At 37.7% G+C, this 20,875-nt stretch overlaps 1 protein-coding gene across 2 annotated transcripts in view; it reads left to right on the top strand.

The window, feature by feature from the left end:
• BANK1 (B cell scaffold protein with ankyrin repeats 1) overlaps positions 1 to 20,875 on the top strand; it is a 152,688-nt gene that overhangs the window by 3,322 nt on the left and 128,491 nt on the right. For both annotated transcript variants that reach the window (XM_075090733.1, XM_075090732.1), the window contains exon 2: positions 18,623 to 19,021. In XM_075090733.1, the coding sequence (XP_074946834.1) occupies positions 18,628 to 19,021 (394 nt within the window). In that variant the 5' untranslated portion in view covers positions 18,623 to 18,627. The remainder of the gene's footprint in view (positions 1 to 18,622; positions 19,022 to 20,875) is intronic.

The following is a 20,875-nucleotide window of genomic DNA, read 5'->3' as shown; positions in this document are numbered from 1 at the left end:
AATATTCAGATATTTTAAAGCTGATGTCTGTCTCCTTAAAATGTAGCAATGGAAATCTTCACCGTGGATAAAGAAGTTATTCTGGTGTGTACTCCAGATGCAACATCTTCAGGCGAGTCTGTTGGCTAGAAACTAGAATTTCATGTTAAAAAAATATTATATGAGGAAAAATTAAAATGGGATCCATTAAGCTTTGAAACTCAAGTACCTTATAATTAACACAGAGCTATCATTTGTCATCAGAAGTGTTGGGTTGCTGATTCAGATTCAAAAGTTGATCCTAACAAGATGTTTTCCTGTTGCTAATCCTCTTGGGTCTCCCTTCTGTTGCAAGCAGTGATTACTGAAGTTTGCATACAAGCAATTGACCACCCACATCTGAAAAACTCTATCACTGATGCCACAACAAAGGTGAAAGAAAGAGCAGCGATCTCAGTTTCTAAAAAGAACGCTTGTGCCCAGGGACTCAAGAACTACAGGGTCACTGTTTTCTTGGCTGTATATCTCCTGAAGCTGGTCTTTGAGCATTTGGTTAGCTTATATACTCCTTTATTTGCTTGTAGGTAATAAAGAATATTTTGACTCTCTACACACTCCTCTAATAAGTTTAAGTGCCACAGTGCAAACAGCGGCAATAGCTTCGGATATAATTGTATCCTCTTAGGAGGTCCACTCATTTCTGGCTATCATTTAAAAAAATAACGTTGCCCTAATGTTTTGTATAAATTAAAATCAGAGAGTTGCAACATGATAAACGGCTAGGTTTTCTTAATATAAACAAAAGTAATAAGTTCAGAATGGTAATTTAAATATTCAGGCATTTTGAAACTGCCATGAAAATAAGAAGGGAGTCACAAATACCAAGAGCTAAATTTTAAATTGGGATCTATTTCATGGCATAATATTGATTATTTAGTGTTTATTGGCTCCCTGCATAGTATGAAAGCAAGGCTGTGTATTAAGCCACAGAATATAATTTGTGCTGTCGTAGGCCTGACAGTGAAAGCAACCCGGTCTTAAGCAGTCCCATCATTACTTTGGTTTTCACTGTTTATGTAGGTCTGTGTACAATTAAATAAGATTTACACATGTTTGACACCGAGATATCTCAAGCAGAGGTATAGCTGAGTTTGGAAAGCACCCTGTTGCTTTTGGATCACATGCTTAACAGCTGTAAACATCTTGAAACTTTATACAGTTGTTTATAAATAGCTGCAGTTGGTGGCTATGGTTCATTGCCTCTTGTAAGCTTAGGGGTGATGGGCAGTTGTTTTTATTATACGATCAATTGCCAACTAATGAATCTTCATTATTGCTAGATATTACGTACTATTAAAAACACATTTACAACAGTAAGTACAATTCAGTTTAGCAGTATCTTGAGATCACTTTTATGATAAATGAGAACTCACAACATAGCTATAGGAAATACAGTTACTGCCTGAGTATAGCCTACTCGGAATATCAGCGTTCACTGATACTCAGTTACTACTTTCATCAGAGAACAGTGTTTTACTAGTATACCATCTGAGCATTGATTCGGAGTGTTCAAACCCTAAGGTACGCAGTACTCTGTACCTGCAATTACAAAAGGAAAGCAAACTTTTTTCTTCCTTCCTTTTTGATAACGAATATAGTACCAGTGTACTTCAAAAATATATGCAAATGACAGTTCTTATTAAAAAAGATGTCATGATTTTTCAAAAGCATGGGTAATGTGGTTACTGAAAATATGCAGGTCTGCAGTAAACCTAAATGTTAACTAATAAGCTGCATGAGAACTTTCAGGGCAGTACTTTTCAACTTGTGGGGAAACAAAACATTAAAAGATAACATTACATTTATTTGTTTCTGTATTTATAATGACTTGCTTCTGCTGCCTGTTTATAAAATTGACTTGAACATCATTGTTAGAGTGGTATCTCTCTTATTTGTATATAAAAGGCTGGAAAACTATTGTTACTCTTCAGGCATGTGTAGAAGACACACTTGTGTGTTCTATCAGATAAGAGCAAAATTTGTTGTGAGTACACCTAATTACAGCTCCCACACTTTTTTAAGCAAATAAATAAAATGCACTTCTGGTGAGGGCAGAAAGAGTCAAATATTCACGGTGCTGTAATAGTCTGAAAAAAGCAAAGGGTAAGTCTTCATACAGCAGTTCTTTGCTGTGCAGACAGATCCAAAACTAAATCTAGAGAAAGAACATGATAGTCCTACCAATAAGAATTCCCTTGGGTGGGGTGCTGCACGGAAGGGAACTTGTTATGTTATCTTGGTGTTGAATGACTCACTTTAAGACTATGGTAATATATTTTTAAAAAATAAAGATAATAAGGTGTCCTAAATTAAACAGCTTGTCCAAGAATGACATAGGTAATTAGGAATGATACCCAAGATATGAGTGTCTTAATGCTACAAACCCAAGACCCTTATCTCTCTAAGTAAAAAAAAAAAAATAAAATATGATGAAGATATCACAGTACTAATGTAAAATAGTAATGTTTGCTTTTAACTGGAAAAAAAATTTCAAAGCCTATTCAAATTTTTGCAGTCTTTTTTGAGCATCTGTACCACTGTGCCCAAATGCTGCAGTTTGCAATGTGCAGTGTAAGGCTTAGCTTTCCTGTCCAGATAAACTCTTAGAAGATGCTCATATGAAAAAGGAGGAGGTTTTACAAGCATATAGTCCACCTTCCTAGTGGTCAATGCAGTAGCAGGTTCCTCAAAAGAGGTATTAAGAGTAGTGGGCTTTTCTTGGAAATGCTGTCTCTAGCATATCCAGCTGTCTTGATATACCCCATAGTTTTACTGCTACAGCTGAGATCTATGTGTGTATCAAGTACAGATTCATACTGCAATATTTCATTGTTGTTATTAATAAATACAACACTAAAATCAGGAAATCAAAAAAGAAAAGCAAGCAAAAGAAAATGGGTGAAAAATTGTTGAGACTTCACTGTTGATCTGTTGGCATTTTAAATAGTTCCTTTGCAAGTGACAAGTGCAATGTGCATGTATATACCTAAAGATGTTCTTTAGAAAAAGGGAGTGGGGGTTTTCGTAACTGCTGTTGCTTGTGTTTAAGAACTAGGGACAATTCATTTAAGACTAAGAAGCTGAAATGCAATACCTTTGTCAAGTTCTGTATTTCTCCCCTCTGTACCTACTTGTAAACTTCTTCAAGTGAATCTTGCAGATTTTCAGAGCTGAAAAAAAAGAACTGCAAATGTCTTCCCTCTTTTCTACTAGAATGTCTTAGTAGATGTTTTTATTTCTTATTTCCTTCATCTCACACAAAAACTTTTCTTCCTCTACCCCTGAAGTCCGAGAGTCCTGCACACATTTCTTGTTCTTCTCTTTGCCCTTGTGAAACATGTCTAGCAGTTTTCTGATTTTGCACATGAGTTTGGGGTAAAGCATTTGAAAGGAATGAGGACACTGCATTCTTATAAGGTTCTCCATCTTTCTCTATTTAGCAAAAACTGTTAAAACCACAAGGAAAACATCATCTCATTAGCCAAGTGACTTTTATGGCTGTGTCTGGTACTTCTGCTGAAGTGTGCCACAGCTCCTGTCCAGCTCAAATTGTTGGGTTTCTTTTCTATGGAAACCAAAATCAGAGGTGAGAAGAAGTTTTCATGGATACCCAAGTTTTGCCCTCACACTAAATGAAGGTGCAGCTGGATGCAGGAGCTAATACCTGATCCTAGATCCCCTGCTCTAGACATACTGTATTAACCAGATAAAAGATTTTTCTTACAAGAAATAAAGATAATGTCAGTCTAAAAGATAAACAACACTGCCCCTGCCCAAACCTGACTGGGATCCTGTCAAAGGCTCTCTAATGCATTCAGGTCCTTGTGTGAGAATGCACATTCGGTTCAGTTCATGCCCTAAAGTACTTTACCCTCCTAAGCTTCTCAGTGTTGGGGACGTGCCTGTGTTCTGTTTCTTGAATAATGCAAGCTATTTTCCTGTCAAAATGGAATGAAGTAATGATATTTTCACTTGCTATTTATTATTAGAATTTCTTCCAAATAAACAAAAAAAAAACCCTGAATATTGCATTTTTCAGTTGTTCTCTATGGCACAGGGGGAGTGTTAACTCATGAAGAATAAATAATTCCAGTTTGTTTAGGCAATAAAAAATGGTGTTTTTTTAATATCAGATTAGCAGTATGACTGAAATAGTAAGCATTTTTTATTTTCTAATGGAAAATATGAAAAATTCTAGAAGCTTTTGAAAAAATAGAAAAATGAATGGCACTTATGAATTGAACTTTTAAGAAATTGAATAATACATATGTTAAACATATTTTCATATAGTGCACCCTTCTATTATTCATAATTTTAATTTATTCATGAAACATTTACAGTATAAATAGCTGAAAGGAAAAAATATAGTATGCCTGGAATGAATTGAACAAGGACAATTTAGAGCCATTTGAGGACTGAAATAAAAGCCCCCATCTTAAGTAACATTTGTGTCTTCTGTAAAAGTGAAGGGCTAAATACAGTACAGGCTTCAGAGTTGTTTAATGCTAATATGATAGTGGGCAGTAAATGAAAACAAGCAGTACTTTTATCAGAAGCTACAAGTGTGGTGTTCCTCTGATTTATTAAGACTTATGTGATTGAAAAGACCTGGGCACTTGCTCTTTGTTAAAATATAATATGCATGACTGATGGAAATAATTTTTTTTTTATTAACAAAACCGTACAAACAGAAAAACACCGACATCATCTGACTTTAATTAGCTTCCTTTTAAAAATATGAAATACAGTGGGGAAACTGGAAGATACACGGTATTCAGTATAAAATCCTTCATCACCCAGTGATTTCTCTAAGGTTTTGTTACTAAGATTATTTTTTTTTAAGTGTTTGCAATAGCATTTACGTAATTCAGTTACGACTGATAAGCATGTAATGGTAGCCAGGAGTGTGTGCTTGAGCATACATATGGAAAATCCTAAGAAGGTGGCCAATATAGTCAACAGTGTACAAGCAGACTGTGTCTACTTAGGATAACTTCCCGTTACAAGCGTTTAAAGAGAAGCTGGCTCAATCAGATCTAACATGTTTACAACTTTGGAGCTGACTTTAAAAAAATAGGCCTCTGAAAAATTAGTGTTTGATCATTATTATTTCTCAGATGCATTATGTTTGTTCGAGGGAACTGAAATAAACAATTCATGTGATTTGAGTCTCAAATTGTGTTTTCTTCAAAGCAAGTTGATTAGGCCTTTAAGTAAACTAGAGTAAACATCTTTATAAGCGTCTAAATATTTTAGCTCTGTCCAGAAAGTAATTTCTAGCAGGTCAATCTTACTTTTAATCCCTAAAGATAATTTACATTTCAAATTTATCTGAATCTTTTAAGTAGTATTTTTTAAAAGTACGGCTACATTACCAGAAAATTTAATAAATATTGAATCAAAGAATAGAAAAACCCTTGTTTGGAAAGGATGTTCAATATTATCTAGAAAATACAATTAAAAACCCAGAAAACTCAATACACCTTTTACACCTTTTTTCCTATGCTCCCCTCCCCCAAGATGTCTGCTACTAGAGCATTTCACTGAATCTCCAATTGCTGTAGACTTCCTCCCTGTAAAAACGTAAGGCTAATTCCCCAGCTAGTGTGTGTCAGAATAGCTCTATTTAATCAATGAACCCTTGTTGCTGCGCACTATCAGAGGAAATTTTTCCAGTGTTTTTAATAAAAACTTTTTAAGGTTTTCATACTCACATTTTTTTTAACACCATAATGTTATCATAAAAACTTCCAAATTTGTTTCTCTCCCTTATCAATTCTGTCCCCTGCTCAAGATTAACCATTTTAGAGGAGGCCAAATCCAATTTGGCCTGGAATGCATGAAACAGCCTGTAATGATTGAATTGGAGAAAAGATATTTTTTTTTTTTGGTGAAAGTTTAAGGCAGATCCTACATATATCAGTTTGGAAATAGAAGTATTTTCTGCTTACAGGGTACATTCAGGACCATTTCATTTTTGTTTTCTTGTAGTGCTCTTGTCACTATTGTCAGTTGGTTTTCTATGAGAGTTTAAAAACAGCTGTGTTTTATTGGCAAACTTGTAGCCTGTATTTCAACACTGAAGCTTATAGAATTCATTAAAATGGCAATCCATATTGCTGTATTTTAGCTTGCAAGTAGATAGCGTATACCATAAATCTTGCACTGTTCGTTGTGGATGACATGTATAATAATCATTATTATTCATTTTGTACACAACCTCTTCTTTAAAACGTGCCTTAAATGACATCATAAAAAGGCAGAACTATTCCTTGAAGCTGTGACAACTCATTCATTGCATTTAATGTTTTGGAGACTTCTGTGAAAAGCTACTCCTTTTTATCAGAAATCAAGGATTGAATATTAACCATACTTAAAATAATATAAAAGTAATTTATATTATTTCTCTTACCACAATTATGTCACAGATGAGCACTGTAAAATTTAAATTGCCAAAATGTACATAATCTCCCGAAAACAGTCTTTTCAGTGTACTAAACAAAACAGAGCAAATTTTTCACACTTATCTAGCAAAAACAACAACAGGCTTGACTGAAACAATCCAGTACTGGATAAATGGTAGTTAAGAATCTAAGTCTTTATTAAAGCATTAGGAGTCTTTAGAGGAATGTTTCCAAACTTAAATTCCTTTCTTTTTATAAATTTATGTTTTTCACTGGAAGATCAGATTGATGAAAAGTTTCACAAGAGATTTGAGCAACTGTCATTTTTTGAAAATGACTCTTGGACATGTTCTTTTCTTTCTGGATATTTCCATTCTTAGTATATTGTTGAAATCTTGTTCACTGAATTTTGATTTCATAATAAGCACCTAATCTAATAAGTGTTTCATTTTGTTGTAGTCCTAATTAGCCAATCCAGGTACATAAGTGCATTAAATACTACAGGACCATATGGCATTGCAGCCTGTACCAGCTATGAATTCAGTGAAAGTGGGTACGTTCAAAAGTGTTGCTTGAGGGACCTGCTTTGGCACAAGTGTGCAAGAGTGAGCAGGAGCTCAGATGCATGCTTATGTTACTGCAGTTTAGCATTGAGTGGCTGTGGCCAAGTCAGTGAGCACTCTCAGGGCTTAGTTTCCTAGATGCTGTAAGGCTACTTCCACACTGATAAACAAATCTTCTGCAGGGAGCATTATAGAGGCCAGCAGTAGGTGCTAAGGTCCTGAGAGCCATGCAGGGTATATCGAAGGGAGCTTATTTTGAACTTGCTCTGGTCTGGTCCTGTGACATAAGCAGGTGCTGCACATTAGGTGTGATTCTGAAGCACATGTTCTACTTCACTTTCATCTGAAAGGTATGTACTTTATGTGCTCTGGGGCCAGTTGGTAAAGTGAGGCAAAGCCTGGTGCGGACAATAATATGATTTGTTTTAAAAGTATACTCATGATCTTAACTGAATATTAATGTTGGCTCACTGTAAGCCAGAGCTGTTGCTGCGAGTGGCAGTCTTCCCCTCCCAACAACTTCAGAGGCTTGACATTATACCATGCCTTATTTTCCCTGCTGTCAACAGAAGTGTTTAGGCACCTGCGAGGCAAAGCAGGCTGGGAAGCTGATTGAAGTGGCAAATGAAAAAAATAAGTTGCCGGGATGGGTATAAGCAACTGTATAGTAAAGATGTGTAGGACTGTCCCTTCTGGTAGCAGTGAGATTTTTTTGGTGTGATTTTAAGATGTTTGTGAAGTTATACCAGAGATCTGCAGTAAATGGAAGATGGAACATAGGTGATATAAACTTCAAGAGGAGGAAATGTAAGACTGCACATTGTGTTTCATATCTATACCAAACATGCAATCAGTTATTGCTGAGTAGCTGGCATGCAGTAGCATGTTAAACTGTGGTATCTTGCAGAGTCTTAGATTAGAAGCTAATAAAACATATGTACAAAGAAGACAGTGATAAACCTATGACAGCATCAGCCTGTTTTCTTGTAAGGTTTTTCTTTTTCTGGATATTCAAGAGGAAAGTAAAAATTTAGTCATATAGATTTTGTCAAACAATGTGTGGCTTGATTGTGTAAAAAAGCAGGATGATTCATAATTTCCTGGACCTGTCTTGTCCCCCTCAAGCTTCTGAGTTTTAATATATTTGAACTACAAACATTCACTGACTGTAGTGAGATAAGGTTTAATTTGGTCTCAGAAATGGTTCAATAAGGATTTGTTTTCACTTTCTATTCTGTATCTTTCAAACTAGAAATGGAACATAGTGTGCTTGAAATGCTAAAAATACCGGTGAGATACTTCTCTTGCAGTTTACATAATTATGCAGACATAGTTTTCCTGTTTCTATCCAACAGTGAGAATATACGGCAGCAACAGTAAAGTATGGTAGGTATGTATGGTATGGTAAATCTGTTTCTAAGAACCTGAACATACAGAACTTCCAATTGGTTCATCTCCAGGAAGCAACCTATTTGGTCAAAGGCGGTAATAGTTATGTTAAACCTATCTGTGAGGGCTATCCACTAGAGGGAGACCCAGAATTGATACCCAGGTAACTCTCCAATTTGGTCCAATTTTAGGACCAGTAATAATTTGAGCATTTATATTTTGCAGGGGGGGAAGATAATTGCATGTGTTAAACTTATACTGAGGAGATATACTTGTTGGAAAAATGTCTTTTGAATCTCATTTAAGCTTTAATGGTGTTTGGGCATTGCAGTTGATTTTTCAATCCTATGGGTGATTTATGCAAAAGCAGGCTTGGCACTCGTGTGACTAACTTGATTTCTTTCTGTCTAATGGGCAGAAATAAAAGTAGTTTGTTATAGAGCTAGTGTCTGAAATCTTTGTCTTAAGGCAACAGAGAGGAAGCTGAGGTGGGTTTAATATAGAGAAGTCAGCTTTCTACTGAAGTTGTTGCTGAACGTTTTATTTAGCTTGGTTTCTAACTCACTGTTAGCTCTGTCATTGCTCATTTTATGAAGCTACACATATTTATGTAATGATTTGCTACTTCATTTACTTCCTTCAGTAGCATCATTCAGTGTGCATCATTAGCATGAATGCTGCTAAAAACACTAAAATATAAAGTGTTTGTCCAGCACTGATTAGAGATTTGTGTTGGGGTTTTTTTGTTGTTGTTATTGTTTGAGGGGTGTTTTTGGTGACTGTCACCTATTTGTCAGAAAGGGGCAAAAGAAACCAGGCAAAAGCTGAAACCAGAGGACGCTTTCTTCTACAGCCTCATAGCTTAGACTTGTTATACATCAAATAGAAACTGATTCTCACACTTCGTTTTAGTTTCTGGACGGGTGCTCAAGTAAATGAGATGCATTAAAAAATGGGTTTAAAACCAGTTTTCAAAAGCAGGAGAAGATCAAGCCATTTGATTGATGGGGTGTCAGAAGCCCTCTCTGGATATTCTGCTGACTTGTGGCACAGGAGACATAATAGTTTTAGAAACCTAAAGAAGTATGGGTGTGACACTGGAACAGGTTGCCCAGAGAAGCTGTGGATGCCCCATCATTGGAAGTGCTCAAGGTCAGGTTGGATGGGGCTTTGAGCAACCTGATCTGGTGAAAGATGTCCCTGCCCATGGCAGGGTTTGGACTAGATGATCTTTAAAGGTTCCTTCCAACCCAAACCATTCTTTGATTCTATGACTGCTCTAAGAGTTCTATGAGACAGCTTTCTTGTGTCAGGGACAATCTGTAACTTAGGAACTGTTGGGATGTCATCTATGGTTACTTCAGTGTATTTGACCATGTTACAAATGCAGGAAACACAGAAATCTCTGAGCAGAAATTGCAAGCCGTGATATTAATTGAAAAACATTGTCATATAATGGCAGTTGATGATCAGTATCTGCCAAGTTAAGTTCCTGTTGTACAAATTACACTGCTCAATGTGTAAGACATCTTCCTTGTTTTTGATACAGCAGTGCTACGGTGTATAGCGCGCTACTCCCCACATCATGGCAACTTGCCCAAACTGTTATTGCTTGCAAGATCAGTGCTTTCTGTTTTGTTGTATGCACACCATATTCTGGGGTGTGTCCTCTTGTGATAGAGGTACATATGCTGTATTACATGAAACTGTTGCCCTTAGCACTAATTAATATCTGCAGAACATGTTTTCCATTCTCTGCTTCTTATTTTGAAGGAATTAGAGATAAGAATTTGCAAGAAACTGAAGTAACAATGGAATCAAAGGTGGCAGAGGAAAAAAGCAACAGAAGGCAGAAGAAGAAACCATGAAGTTGAATTTAAATGACCAGAGTTTAAATGTGATAGTAAACCCAAAAATCCCTGCAGTAAGTCAGGATGGGCGCATCTAGAGAGGTCCTGATAAGAGAAACACTGGAAATTTAATAAATCAATCAATAAATAAAAAGACACTTTGGTCTACCCGAACAGTGAAATTTTGAAATTGAAATTTTTAAAAATGTTTATAGGACTACAGCTATAGTGATAATGTAAGGGAAAGCTTCAGGTAGTGGTTGTTTCTAATAGCAAATAGCATCAGTTAATACAAACCTGATACAGCTTGTTCAGGCTTTCATGTGACCTTAAAGACTTGTTCCACAGCAATCGTAAAAAAAAGTAGTGTATTAGTTCAGCTCTTTATACTGTGATTATGGTATATTTTTCTCTTCAGGACTTGTTCTGTTCCTGCCTAAAGCATTTCTGAATTACCTGATTGTATTCTGCTAAAATCTACCAAAGGTGTGATTTGCTCTCAAGGAAGTGACTGTAATGACACAAAACTTTGCCTCATTATGATGGTGATAAAGGAGAAGGTGTACCTTGAACTAGAGAACAGAGTTCTGATCTCTATATTTGTGCTGGTTTGGGCTGAGAAGGGGTTAATTCTCCTCACTGTGGGGGTCGGCTACCTTTCCAGCTTCCCGCGCTCTGCCGCGTGGCGGGGGGGGGGGGCTGGGAGGGGCAGGGCCGTGGCGGGGGCGGCTGACCCCGACTGGCCAATGGCAGGTTCATTCCATACCATGTGACACCATGACCAATATATTGGGGGGGGCAGTGGCAGCGCGGGGGCGGCGCGGCGTCGGGTCGGCGGGCGGGGAGCGGCTGCGGCGCGTGCGGTTTGTTCCGGCGGTTCGTTCCCCCTCTCCCCTCCCTTCCCCCCTCCCCCGGGGCTTTGCGCCTCTCGTTGTTCTCCTTTACATTGCATTTCTACTGTTGTTTCTTGTAATTTTAATTATTAAACTGTTCTTATCCCAACCCACGAGCGTTACCCTTCTGATTCTCTCCCCCATCTACCGGTGGGGGAGTGAGCGAGCGGCTGTGTGGGGCTGAGCTGCCGCTAAACCACGACAATATCCCATGTTCATGTTTAGTCTTATTCATTAGGAATGACAGCACCTGTCCATCAGTAGGTATTCAGCTGTGGATGGCCAAGGCCTCTACAGGTGAAGGTACTGTGGTAATCATTATACTTGTATATGTATTCACAGGACAGATCAGAGAAAGGGAGGGATTCCCTAAATCAGGGAATGAGGCTGTATTACTCTTGAGGAGAAACAGTTTTTTGGGCATAATGTTAGCTTTGTCAGGTTTGATAGTCAGGTATCTTTCTAGTCTACCTGGGTCTGGTCCATGTGGTGGAAAGGTATCCCAGGAACTTATTTGGCTCTGTGTTCCTGTAGGGAAGGTCAATAGAATGGCTTTACAGGGAAAGCCAACAAGATCAAGCCTAAACTCATCCCATTCACAGGAAAATTGTTCTTCTCTGTAGAACTTCATTTTGCCCCCTCCCGACCTCACTAAGCTTAGTGAGAATGATGAAGACATGAGGCTTGATTTTATACAGCTAGAGCAAGTATTTGTTTTCACACACAATTTAGCAATTAGCAACAGAAGGTACATAAACAATGAAAATGTTCTTATTACATGCTAGTTAAATAGCCTTTTGAGAACAGAAGTGCAGCCGCTCTGCTGGCTGATACAGTGATGGCAGGAATGTCCCATGCTTTAGGATAATTGCTTTAATTGAAACAGGTGTGCCACAGTGCTGCAGCAATTTAGCTACTTTGTGATCTCACTCTAAAGTTTACAAGCAGGCTTTTATAATTTTCATTTCCATTAGTGGAACGCCTCTGAGAAGCAACATGACTTACTTGAAAATATTTTCCATTATCTCCAAGTAGTTCTAAAGTGCTTTCTGCTGTCCTCCCTGCAATGAATCCATTTTGGCTTGCTTCAGGGGATTTGCCTTGCAGAATTCCAGCAACCAAGAGCTAGAGATGCATTTTGAGATACATTTACTGGATGCATGTCAGGTGTGCTGACTGGGAAAATCAATGCCTTCTGGAGGGGTAAGCGTCAGTTCATTAAACTAAGGCCACTGATTAGTGCAGAATTAAATGCTCTCATTCTGTTTCCAAATGTTAAATTGCAGGGATTGTTTGAAGTACTAGTGAAAATTTTCCATAGTTCCTTATTATATCATTTTAAGTGACCAGAGCAAGCAATATGAAGAGATGAATGGCTGAATCTTTGTGAAGAGATTGCAAAGGGGACAAGAGACTGAAGGTCTTTTGTTTCTGGAGTGTCATCTGAACTAGTATGTATGCTTGCCGTTCTCATCCTATATACACCCCAAATGGAAATGAATCTTCTTGAGATTAGAAGACAGGTTTTGCAAATCTCCAGGCAAAGATGGGAGTCTGGGTCTCTTATGCTTCCTTATGTTTCTCATGCTCCATTTCTTTTGGTCAATGTGTCATGACCCTTGACTATACCCATACAGGGTGAAAGGAATGTGGAGGGAAGGGAAAGCAGAGGAAATGCCTCAGGGAAAACAGACATTTTTTTCACACCCTAGTGGTTTTAAAAACCATGGACTTCAGACTCTCTAGGTGAAGGCATGTTTCTGTGGAATGGGGACTCATGGGAGAATGTTATGCATTCACCTTGGGAGACAATTGATTTTTGACAGTGAAACTAGAATCTTAAGATACATAAAAGTCTAGTCAGATGAGTGTGGCTGACTTCTAAAATCTTGAATTTCCTTACCCTGGTTCTCCTTGCCTGGGAAAAAGTAGCACTTCTTTTTGTCTAAGTTTTTAGTATGGGAAGATACTCATAGTAATCCTGGAGAGTGTAGCCTGCTATTCACAAAAGAATTAAAGATTCAATGGATGTCATTTGGTATTGCTTATGTTGCCCCAATTTTACATCAATATATTACGAGAAAGTGAAAAATAGCTTCCATTCTGTGCTTTTCCACTTTTCCATTGAGATATTCAGCAACTGTACTTCTTTTAACAAATTTTTGCTGATGGGCGGTAGCTCACTACATACTGACAGAGTTCATACGCTTCTTTCTCAAATGTCTTTCCTTTTAAGACTGCCATTTAAAAAAAAAAATTAAAACAACCTCCCCTTCCCCAACTGAGGACACACACCTGTGATAGGAAGAAATAAAAGGGATGAATTTTCTTTTTTCACTACCAGTTGATCCTCTTCCTTCCCAACTTAGCATTTCAGAACAATGTAAAAGGGAGTTTTCTTCACACAGATATCAGAAGCTAATGCGATTGAGGCAAGGATTGTAAACAGACTTGGATTACTTTTTCATTAGGGTTGACTGTGGCAGGCTTGTGTGGTTATAGGAATTCTTGGGTAGCTGAGTGAAAAACAGGGAATGACATTGTTGTGCTCCAGTACCCTAACTGGAGAAGGCTGTGGATGACCCTGAGAAATATGATCGTCCATCTTTCAATTAAAACTTAGGTAAACATCAGTGTTCAAGTGTCACTTTCCTTTTTTTACCAAAGCATCCTAAGGCAGTGGGACTGTAGAGCCACTTTTTAAACCCTAACCTAAATTAAATCAGCCTTATTTAAGTCAAAGTATGTTAATGCTGATTTGCTGGAAAAACTGTAGTAAAACACGGATATCTAGAAGTAAAGCACAATCATCTACAAACATTAATCCTTTAAAAGGCGGGGAATAAGTTGGCATCTGTGCAGAGGACTTCCTTTTCTGAATCTAGCAGTGTCATTATCTAAGATGAGTGTTACCAAGTACTTCTTGCTCACTTCTAAACACACAGAAATTGTCTTTTACAAGATTGCAAGATTCACGAACTGAGGTACCTGTTTAAGAGTAGCCACCAGCCCCCAATCTCTGATTTGTTTCCTTTGCCTTCCTCATGTGTTTAGTGCATTAGAGTTCTTGAGATTTCCTTTCACTTTCTAATATAGTTGCCTTTTTTTTCCTCTATACTATATATTTTAATTGTTGCCATAAACATGATGTTCTTATGCCTTATGTATGCAAGTTCTTGATTCCTGCTTGGCCACACTAGCCTGCAAAGATGTTCTCATCTTGTTTGGTTCTCATAAGATTCAGCAGGTCTTTTCAAAGAAGGCTTCAGATGGTATGTTTCACAAGATGTGCTTTTTTTGGACAACCACACACCAGTAACTAGAGAATAGTTTTGTTTGTCAGACGAACACTTTTAGGTTATGGATGACTGCATAAATTCTCTTACTGTTTCTCATTGCTGAACTAATAATACATTTCATTTCTGCCTTTGAGTCAGTTTCCAAGTAGGAGTAGTTGAAGCATGGCTTAATTTTGTCAGGATATGATAGTTTCTATTACATTAACTTTCAAGGGAACAAAATTAATCTCAAGTTACGTTATATTCCAAGTGCAGTAACTTCAAAGAAATATTCAGTGAGAGATGAAAATAATGATGGGGAAAAAACTGAAAGTTAAGAATAATTGTGTATTCAATATTGGGTAATGTTGCATTAAAGCTAGACTTCAGCTTTTGTTGTTTCAGGTTAAAATGGTACTGTTTTGAAGGCAGAGTTTTGGGTGGGCTTTAATTTTCAAGTAAGCTGCATTCAAGCATTTACATCTTAATAAAATTTCTGAAGGCAAAAACATTGTCTAACATGAAAAAGCTAAAGGCACATGGAGTAGATTTTAGATAGGGGATTCATGACTGTTCCTAGGGTAGACTTTGACCCTACATTTAAAGTCAGGCAAGCGTTTCAAAATATTAATACTTCACCTTTTAATACAGTTTTGGGGAAGTCAGATGTAGGTCTCGCAGTCCTGCTTAATATCAAAGTTAACTCTCAATCTAGAAGGCAGATCACTGGCAGAAAAAACATACAAGCATATAATTCAAAACAAACCCACATTTGCATTCCCACAGGTAACTTGGTAGCACTAGCTTCTTTCTTCAAACCAATAAACATTGAACTAAACTGCAGCATGAAATACCATGCTCATACAAGTGTCTTCTCAATAGTATGACTGTTCCCTCTGTATACAGGTAGAAAAGACAAATTAGATATGGCAGCCATATTAAAGTTTTATGAGATGTATGTTGCAGAGCCTTTCTTCCATCAAGTGCGATATTAGGTATATTTCACTCCCTTTTCTTAAGCAAATAAAGCTTTCTTTCTCATATATAAAAATCAATATAGTTAAAAAGAAATGCAGTCAAGCCTTCAATAAACATCTTAAAAGCTCTTTCTCATTCACACTTAGCTAAGATCAAAGCTGCAAACTTAGGTGTAGATGTACCGTATGGAAATAGAATTACTTCATCTTCTTTTATCATTTTAATGCAACTTCCTCACTTTTATCTTTAGAATTTCTTGAGTACTCAGCTGTTTACTGTCCATTTGCGCAGGGGTGAACTTTATACCTTATGTGTATTTTTATTATTATTATATAAAGTCAGCTCTTTAAGAATATTTCTACTGAAGGACTTATTCCTCCATGCTCAGGACACAGGGAGCTCTGCAACTGAGCCTGAATCATTGGGTCCAGCAGCTCTTTCCTGCTCTGGGATATGCGGATGCCTTTTGGGCGCTTCTAGTCCACACAGGGATGAGGTTCAGTTGTACACCACTCCTAACCAGTGCTCTCCTTCTAAGGAGAGGAAACTTAGGCTGTTGGCCAAATGGGTGCTGTGGAAGACACCAGCAGATCATCATAATATAAGGAAATGCAGCTGAGTGTGAACTTAAAATGAGACCTTTTACCTTAAAGACTGAATGTGAACTTTCTGTGTATATCTGAGGTAATCTCAAGTGAGATATTTTTATTTTTCCTATACACTGTATCAAGGAACTCCTACCGTGTATACAGTTTTGTGTTCCTCAAAAAGTATTTTGGAAAGGCAGGAGGGTTACTAAAAGTGCAGAAAGAGTGGTAGGAGTTCTACAAAGCCTCTCATGTAGTGGGACGGGTAATAATCCCAGTTTACAACTGTAACGAAGGCAAGGCTAAGAGAAACTTCTTGAGAATCTGAAGACCTTAGGGGATGGATTTCTGAGAGCAGATACTTCAAGCTTGCCAAAATAGATAAAATTATATTCTGTGGCTGGAAGTTGAAACTATGCAAATTCAAACAAAGTGTAAAGAATGAATTCTTAAATCTTCTTCATGGAATAAGCCTCCTCTTTAAATCTGTATTTTTAAAGGACCACTACAGTGCTTTTAGTAAATAGGGACTGAAAGTAAAAGTTGCTTGGTGATTCCATTTTCTGTGATATGAAATGGTGTGGTCAGACTGAAAGAGCTTCTGGCCTTACAGCTCTGTTAATATTTCTTTTTTTGAAACTCTGCAGGAAGCTTCATAGCTTTTTGTTTCTACTTTTTTTTTTTTTTGTATGAATGTTATGAAAAATTGAATGAGATTCTGAAAACAAGTAACATTGCAGCAAGTAGGTTTCTTAACCTAGTGTCATAAAACACAACTTTGTTCCGAGTTAAACAAGAAATACACAACTATTTACTTTTACAATTAAACTTCAGCATTTCAGCAGAAACAGGCATTTTTTTCAGAATGCTTTTACCATGGAAAATGTAGCAGTCACCTTTCCAAATAGATTTTGACAAATATTACCCTGCTGTAATGTATTTGTCAGGGTCAGTTATCTTGAAATATCATCACCCACTACTGTATTGAGCATGGCCCTATGTGATTTCCTGTGACAGAAAATGTTTTGAAAGGAGGAGTATTCACAAATATTTAAAAGATGGCAGTTATCCTTCAAGCAGTTTATAGTCATATAGTGACCTCAAGAGACTAAGCTATAGCGTCCCTATTCTATAAGTTTCAGTCAGACTTCAGCTGGGTAAACTTTGTTTGAAACATCTCCTGAGTAAAGAATGAATGAACAAAATGTAGAAATAGTTTCTTCTAGAAAGTCCAATAATTAAAAAAGTAATCCTGCACTGGAGATTTAGGTTCAGTTTCTTCTTTTGTTCGAGGACTTGTGTGGGATCCTTGACAAGTTTTTTATTGTCCTTAGCTACATCTGTACTATGCTTCCAAGAGTGCATCCTGCTATCCAGATCCATTGTGTGTCCCAAGAGCATTTTAACTCTGTGTGTATGTCCACCACTTCCATATCTCTTGATGATCACCTGATATTCACCTGCAAAGACGCTCTGGTGCACTGCAAACAAGTGCCAGTCAGGTTGCCTGACCCATCAGGAACCTGGGAGACACAGTCAAGTTCAGTGGAGGTGAAGTACAGCAGCCGTATCTGCTCCTGAGTCTCTTATTGTTGCTCCACAGGGCCATGATTGTGAACTACTCCAGGGGTATTAAGCTGCCCTGGCATTTAATGTATATTTTATTCGTCAGCAAATCACAGGTTTTTATGGTTTCACAGAATCACAAAATGGTGGACGTTGAAAGGGACATCTGGGCTTGTACAGCTGCCCTGCTCAAGTAGAGCCACCTAGAGCCAGGACCATGTCCAGGCACCTTTTGCATAGCTCCTTGGAGAGAGATTCCACAACTTCCCTGGTCAGCCTGTGCCAGTGGTCACTAAAAAAAAAACAAAAAACCAAAACATTTCCTGTTGCTCAGAGGGAGCCTCCTGTGTTTCAGCTTGTGCCTGTTGCCTGTTTCATACTGTCACCCTAGTAACACTGTGGAAGAATATTAGTCGTCTTTCTAGCATCATGGTTTACATCTTAAAGGGAAAGCAGGACTAAAAAAGTGTGTAGATTTATATTTGTCAGGTTTGTAAGTAATTTTGTTAGCATAAAGACAGTAAAGAAAGATCACTAATGACTATCCTAATACCATGCTGCCAAAATACCCTAAACACCAATCCTGTTTCTAATGAAGTCAGACCATGTCCGGTGTTCAAGTATATATTCTGTACTTCTGCCATTGAAAGCTAACTGTTGCATTTTTAATAGTATCACGTATTTGTCAAGAATCTAGGAGTGAGCAGAATGTGTGAATGTACTCTGCTTTCTACACTGCAATTTCAGTATTATTCTGAAATACTAGTTGAAGCTCTTATCAACATAAAATATTCTGAGCTATTTTGCCAACATTTCTGTGGATGATCTTTCTGCCTTGGTCTAGAAATAAGCAGATGGTTGTCATTTCAAGGTGATGACCTGTCCTGTTTCTGCAGCAGCTCAAGTTTGTTGTTTGTTTGGTTTTTTTTTTGTTTTTTTTTTTTTGGGGGGGGGAGGGGGGGTACACATGGGGGGGACGGGACGGTCCATTAATGATCTGTCTTCTTGTCTTCTAATATTTATAATTGATTCAAAGAACATTTGAAATTTTTAAAAAATGTTTTCTTCTCTCTAGAAAATATGAAGGATATTCTTGTGATATATGAACAAGAAGCAGAAGAGTGGGCTCTGTATTTAAAATCTCTTTTTGGACACATAGTGAATGAAGGAGGAATCTTACTCTACGATATAGTGACTTCGTCTTTCAAGCATGAGGAGCTGTGCTCTTTACCCTCTTATAAATGTAAACTCCTGATACTCTCGTGTGGACTTCTTAACTGCCTGAATCGAAAGAGAAGTTATTTTCTGAAGCAAGTTCTAAAACCTCTGGATAATGTGGTGATTCTACTTTGTGGGGTCCACAATTCAGAGATTCTTTATGAGATACTATCCTTAGATGGAGGCAGCAAAGAGATTTCCACTGATCAAGAACCTGAGGAATATCTATCTGTTGTTACTGGAATTATTCAACCAGGTAATCTAAAAATGAAAACTTTTTATGATTATTAAGAGTTTTATTAGCTGTATTAATATCATTTGGAGGAGAGAAAAAGTGATAATTCAGATTTTCTGGAGAAATTATCTCCCTTCAGCTTGGCCCAAGGGTTTTGGTTTGATGATGCATTTCTCATTGAAGTGTGATGAAACTGTTTTAGTCCAGCTTCATTTTCACAGGGAAGCAGCTTTGGAAAGTCTGAAAGCTGCCTCTGCCACCTGTGAACTATCATTACTTCATGGCAAGTTTGAATTGCTGACATAGGCTTGTTTCTGTTTCCTGAGTTTACAAATCTCAGAAATTGTACAAAACTACGGGTTTATGTTTCATTTGTTTCAAAATGCCTTAATGTGACAGTGCACATATTCCTTTAGATAAATCTGACAGTGTGAAAAATAGTTACTGAGTAAGACCTGGTTTCATGGATGGCATTATTTCCTGTTTGAAATGTGGAAGATATAAGAGCAGAAGTTCCCTCCCCCTGTACCAACCCAAGTAATAAGTCTGTACTGGAAGGACTAAAACTCCAGTTTGCACATCCGTGAAAACTACAAAGAAGCATTAATGTAAAAATCAGCACTTCTGGAATGTAAGAAAAACCTCTCTTCTGAGGGTGAGAGGTACTGAAATGGCAAAGTCTCTGCATGTGGTTTACTTCAACCCAAAGCTTAACTTTGCCAGGTTGCACAAATGAAACCAAGAACCAACTTTAAAAAGACAGATGCATGGGCCACTTTGGAAGGGTGATGTAAGCTGTGCACAGGTTTCAGGTAGGTGACTGCGTGTTTTCCTTTGAGATCATATTTATTACTGCTTTTTCGTAGTCTCTAAGTCTCCTGCCTCCTCTCAGCTCTTGCTATTTTGTCATGATTTCATCTACTAAGCACAACATAGTGCTTCTGTTTTTGTTACCTGTAAGGTGCCGGTTTACTGGCGTGGGAGCTTGTGCTTGAGAAAGACATCCTGCAGTTCAGGAGTTTTATTCAGAAATTAACCTGGATTTGGATGCAGATGAACAACCAAGAATATTCTTTTGAACACAGGGTTAGAGAGACCCCAGCTGAGTCAGAGTGACCTAGCTGGATGTCCCTGCAGTCTTGTGCTTGGTAAGCTTAAGCATTACTTTAAGGCTTTCAAACCTGCCGAGAATGTGTCTACACCCAGCCCAGATATATCAGATCAGTACTTTCAAAACTAAGTTTTAAACTCCTTCTTCCCGACCATCTCCTGTTCTAACATTTCTTGCTGTTCAGTATTTGTTAACCTTTTCCTCAGTATATCTTTTTCTGAGTGTCTTTTAGACTTTAAGTTTTGGGGCTAATTACAGTTGCCTGGTTTGGTTTCAGGAGGTAATGTTTGCAATTTCTGACTGTGTGTGATATGTAGCTTCAGACTGAAGTTCCTTGGCAGCTTTTTAGTGGAATGAAAACAGTGGGTCTACACTATGTGTGTGTATATATAGGAAGGAACTGGGCCCAGAGACAGTCAGTTGAATCATGCACAGGAAATTGCAAACTTTCCTGCAAAGATAAACAGTTTCCTAGAAGGCAGACGACGGTTCTTTGCTTAGGCCTGTGCATTCACAAAAATATTTATTGCATCTGCCCTTGGAGTTTTACTTGGATTGTAATGTCAAGTGGCTAATAGGTGCTCAAATGGTCTTTTCTTTGGCAGTGGTCAATATCAGCAACTTCAGAGACGAGTATGAATCTGAATCAACAAATAGTTGTTGAAGGCCTCAGTCTCTGTGTGTACATATTTACCAGGGGTGCATAGACTGTGGCTGGGATCAGACAATTCAATTGACTGAACTAAATCCAGGACTGGGAGTAG

Source organism: Phalacrocorax aristotelis, chromosome 4 (assembly GCF_949628215.1).
Source record: "Phalacrocorax aristotelis chromosome 4, bGulAri2.1, whole genome shotgun sequence".
NCBI classification, from domain to species: domain Eukaryota; kingdom Metazoa; phylum Chordata; class Aves; order Suliformes; family Phalacrocoracidae; genus Phalacrocorax; species Phalacrocorax aristotelis.
Note: the sequence above shows the minus strand (reverse complement) of the source record. Positions and strands in the feature narration are given on the sequence as shown.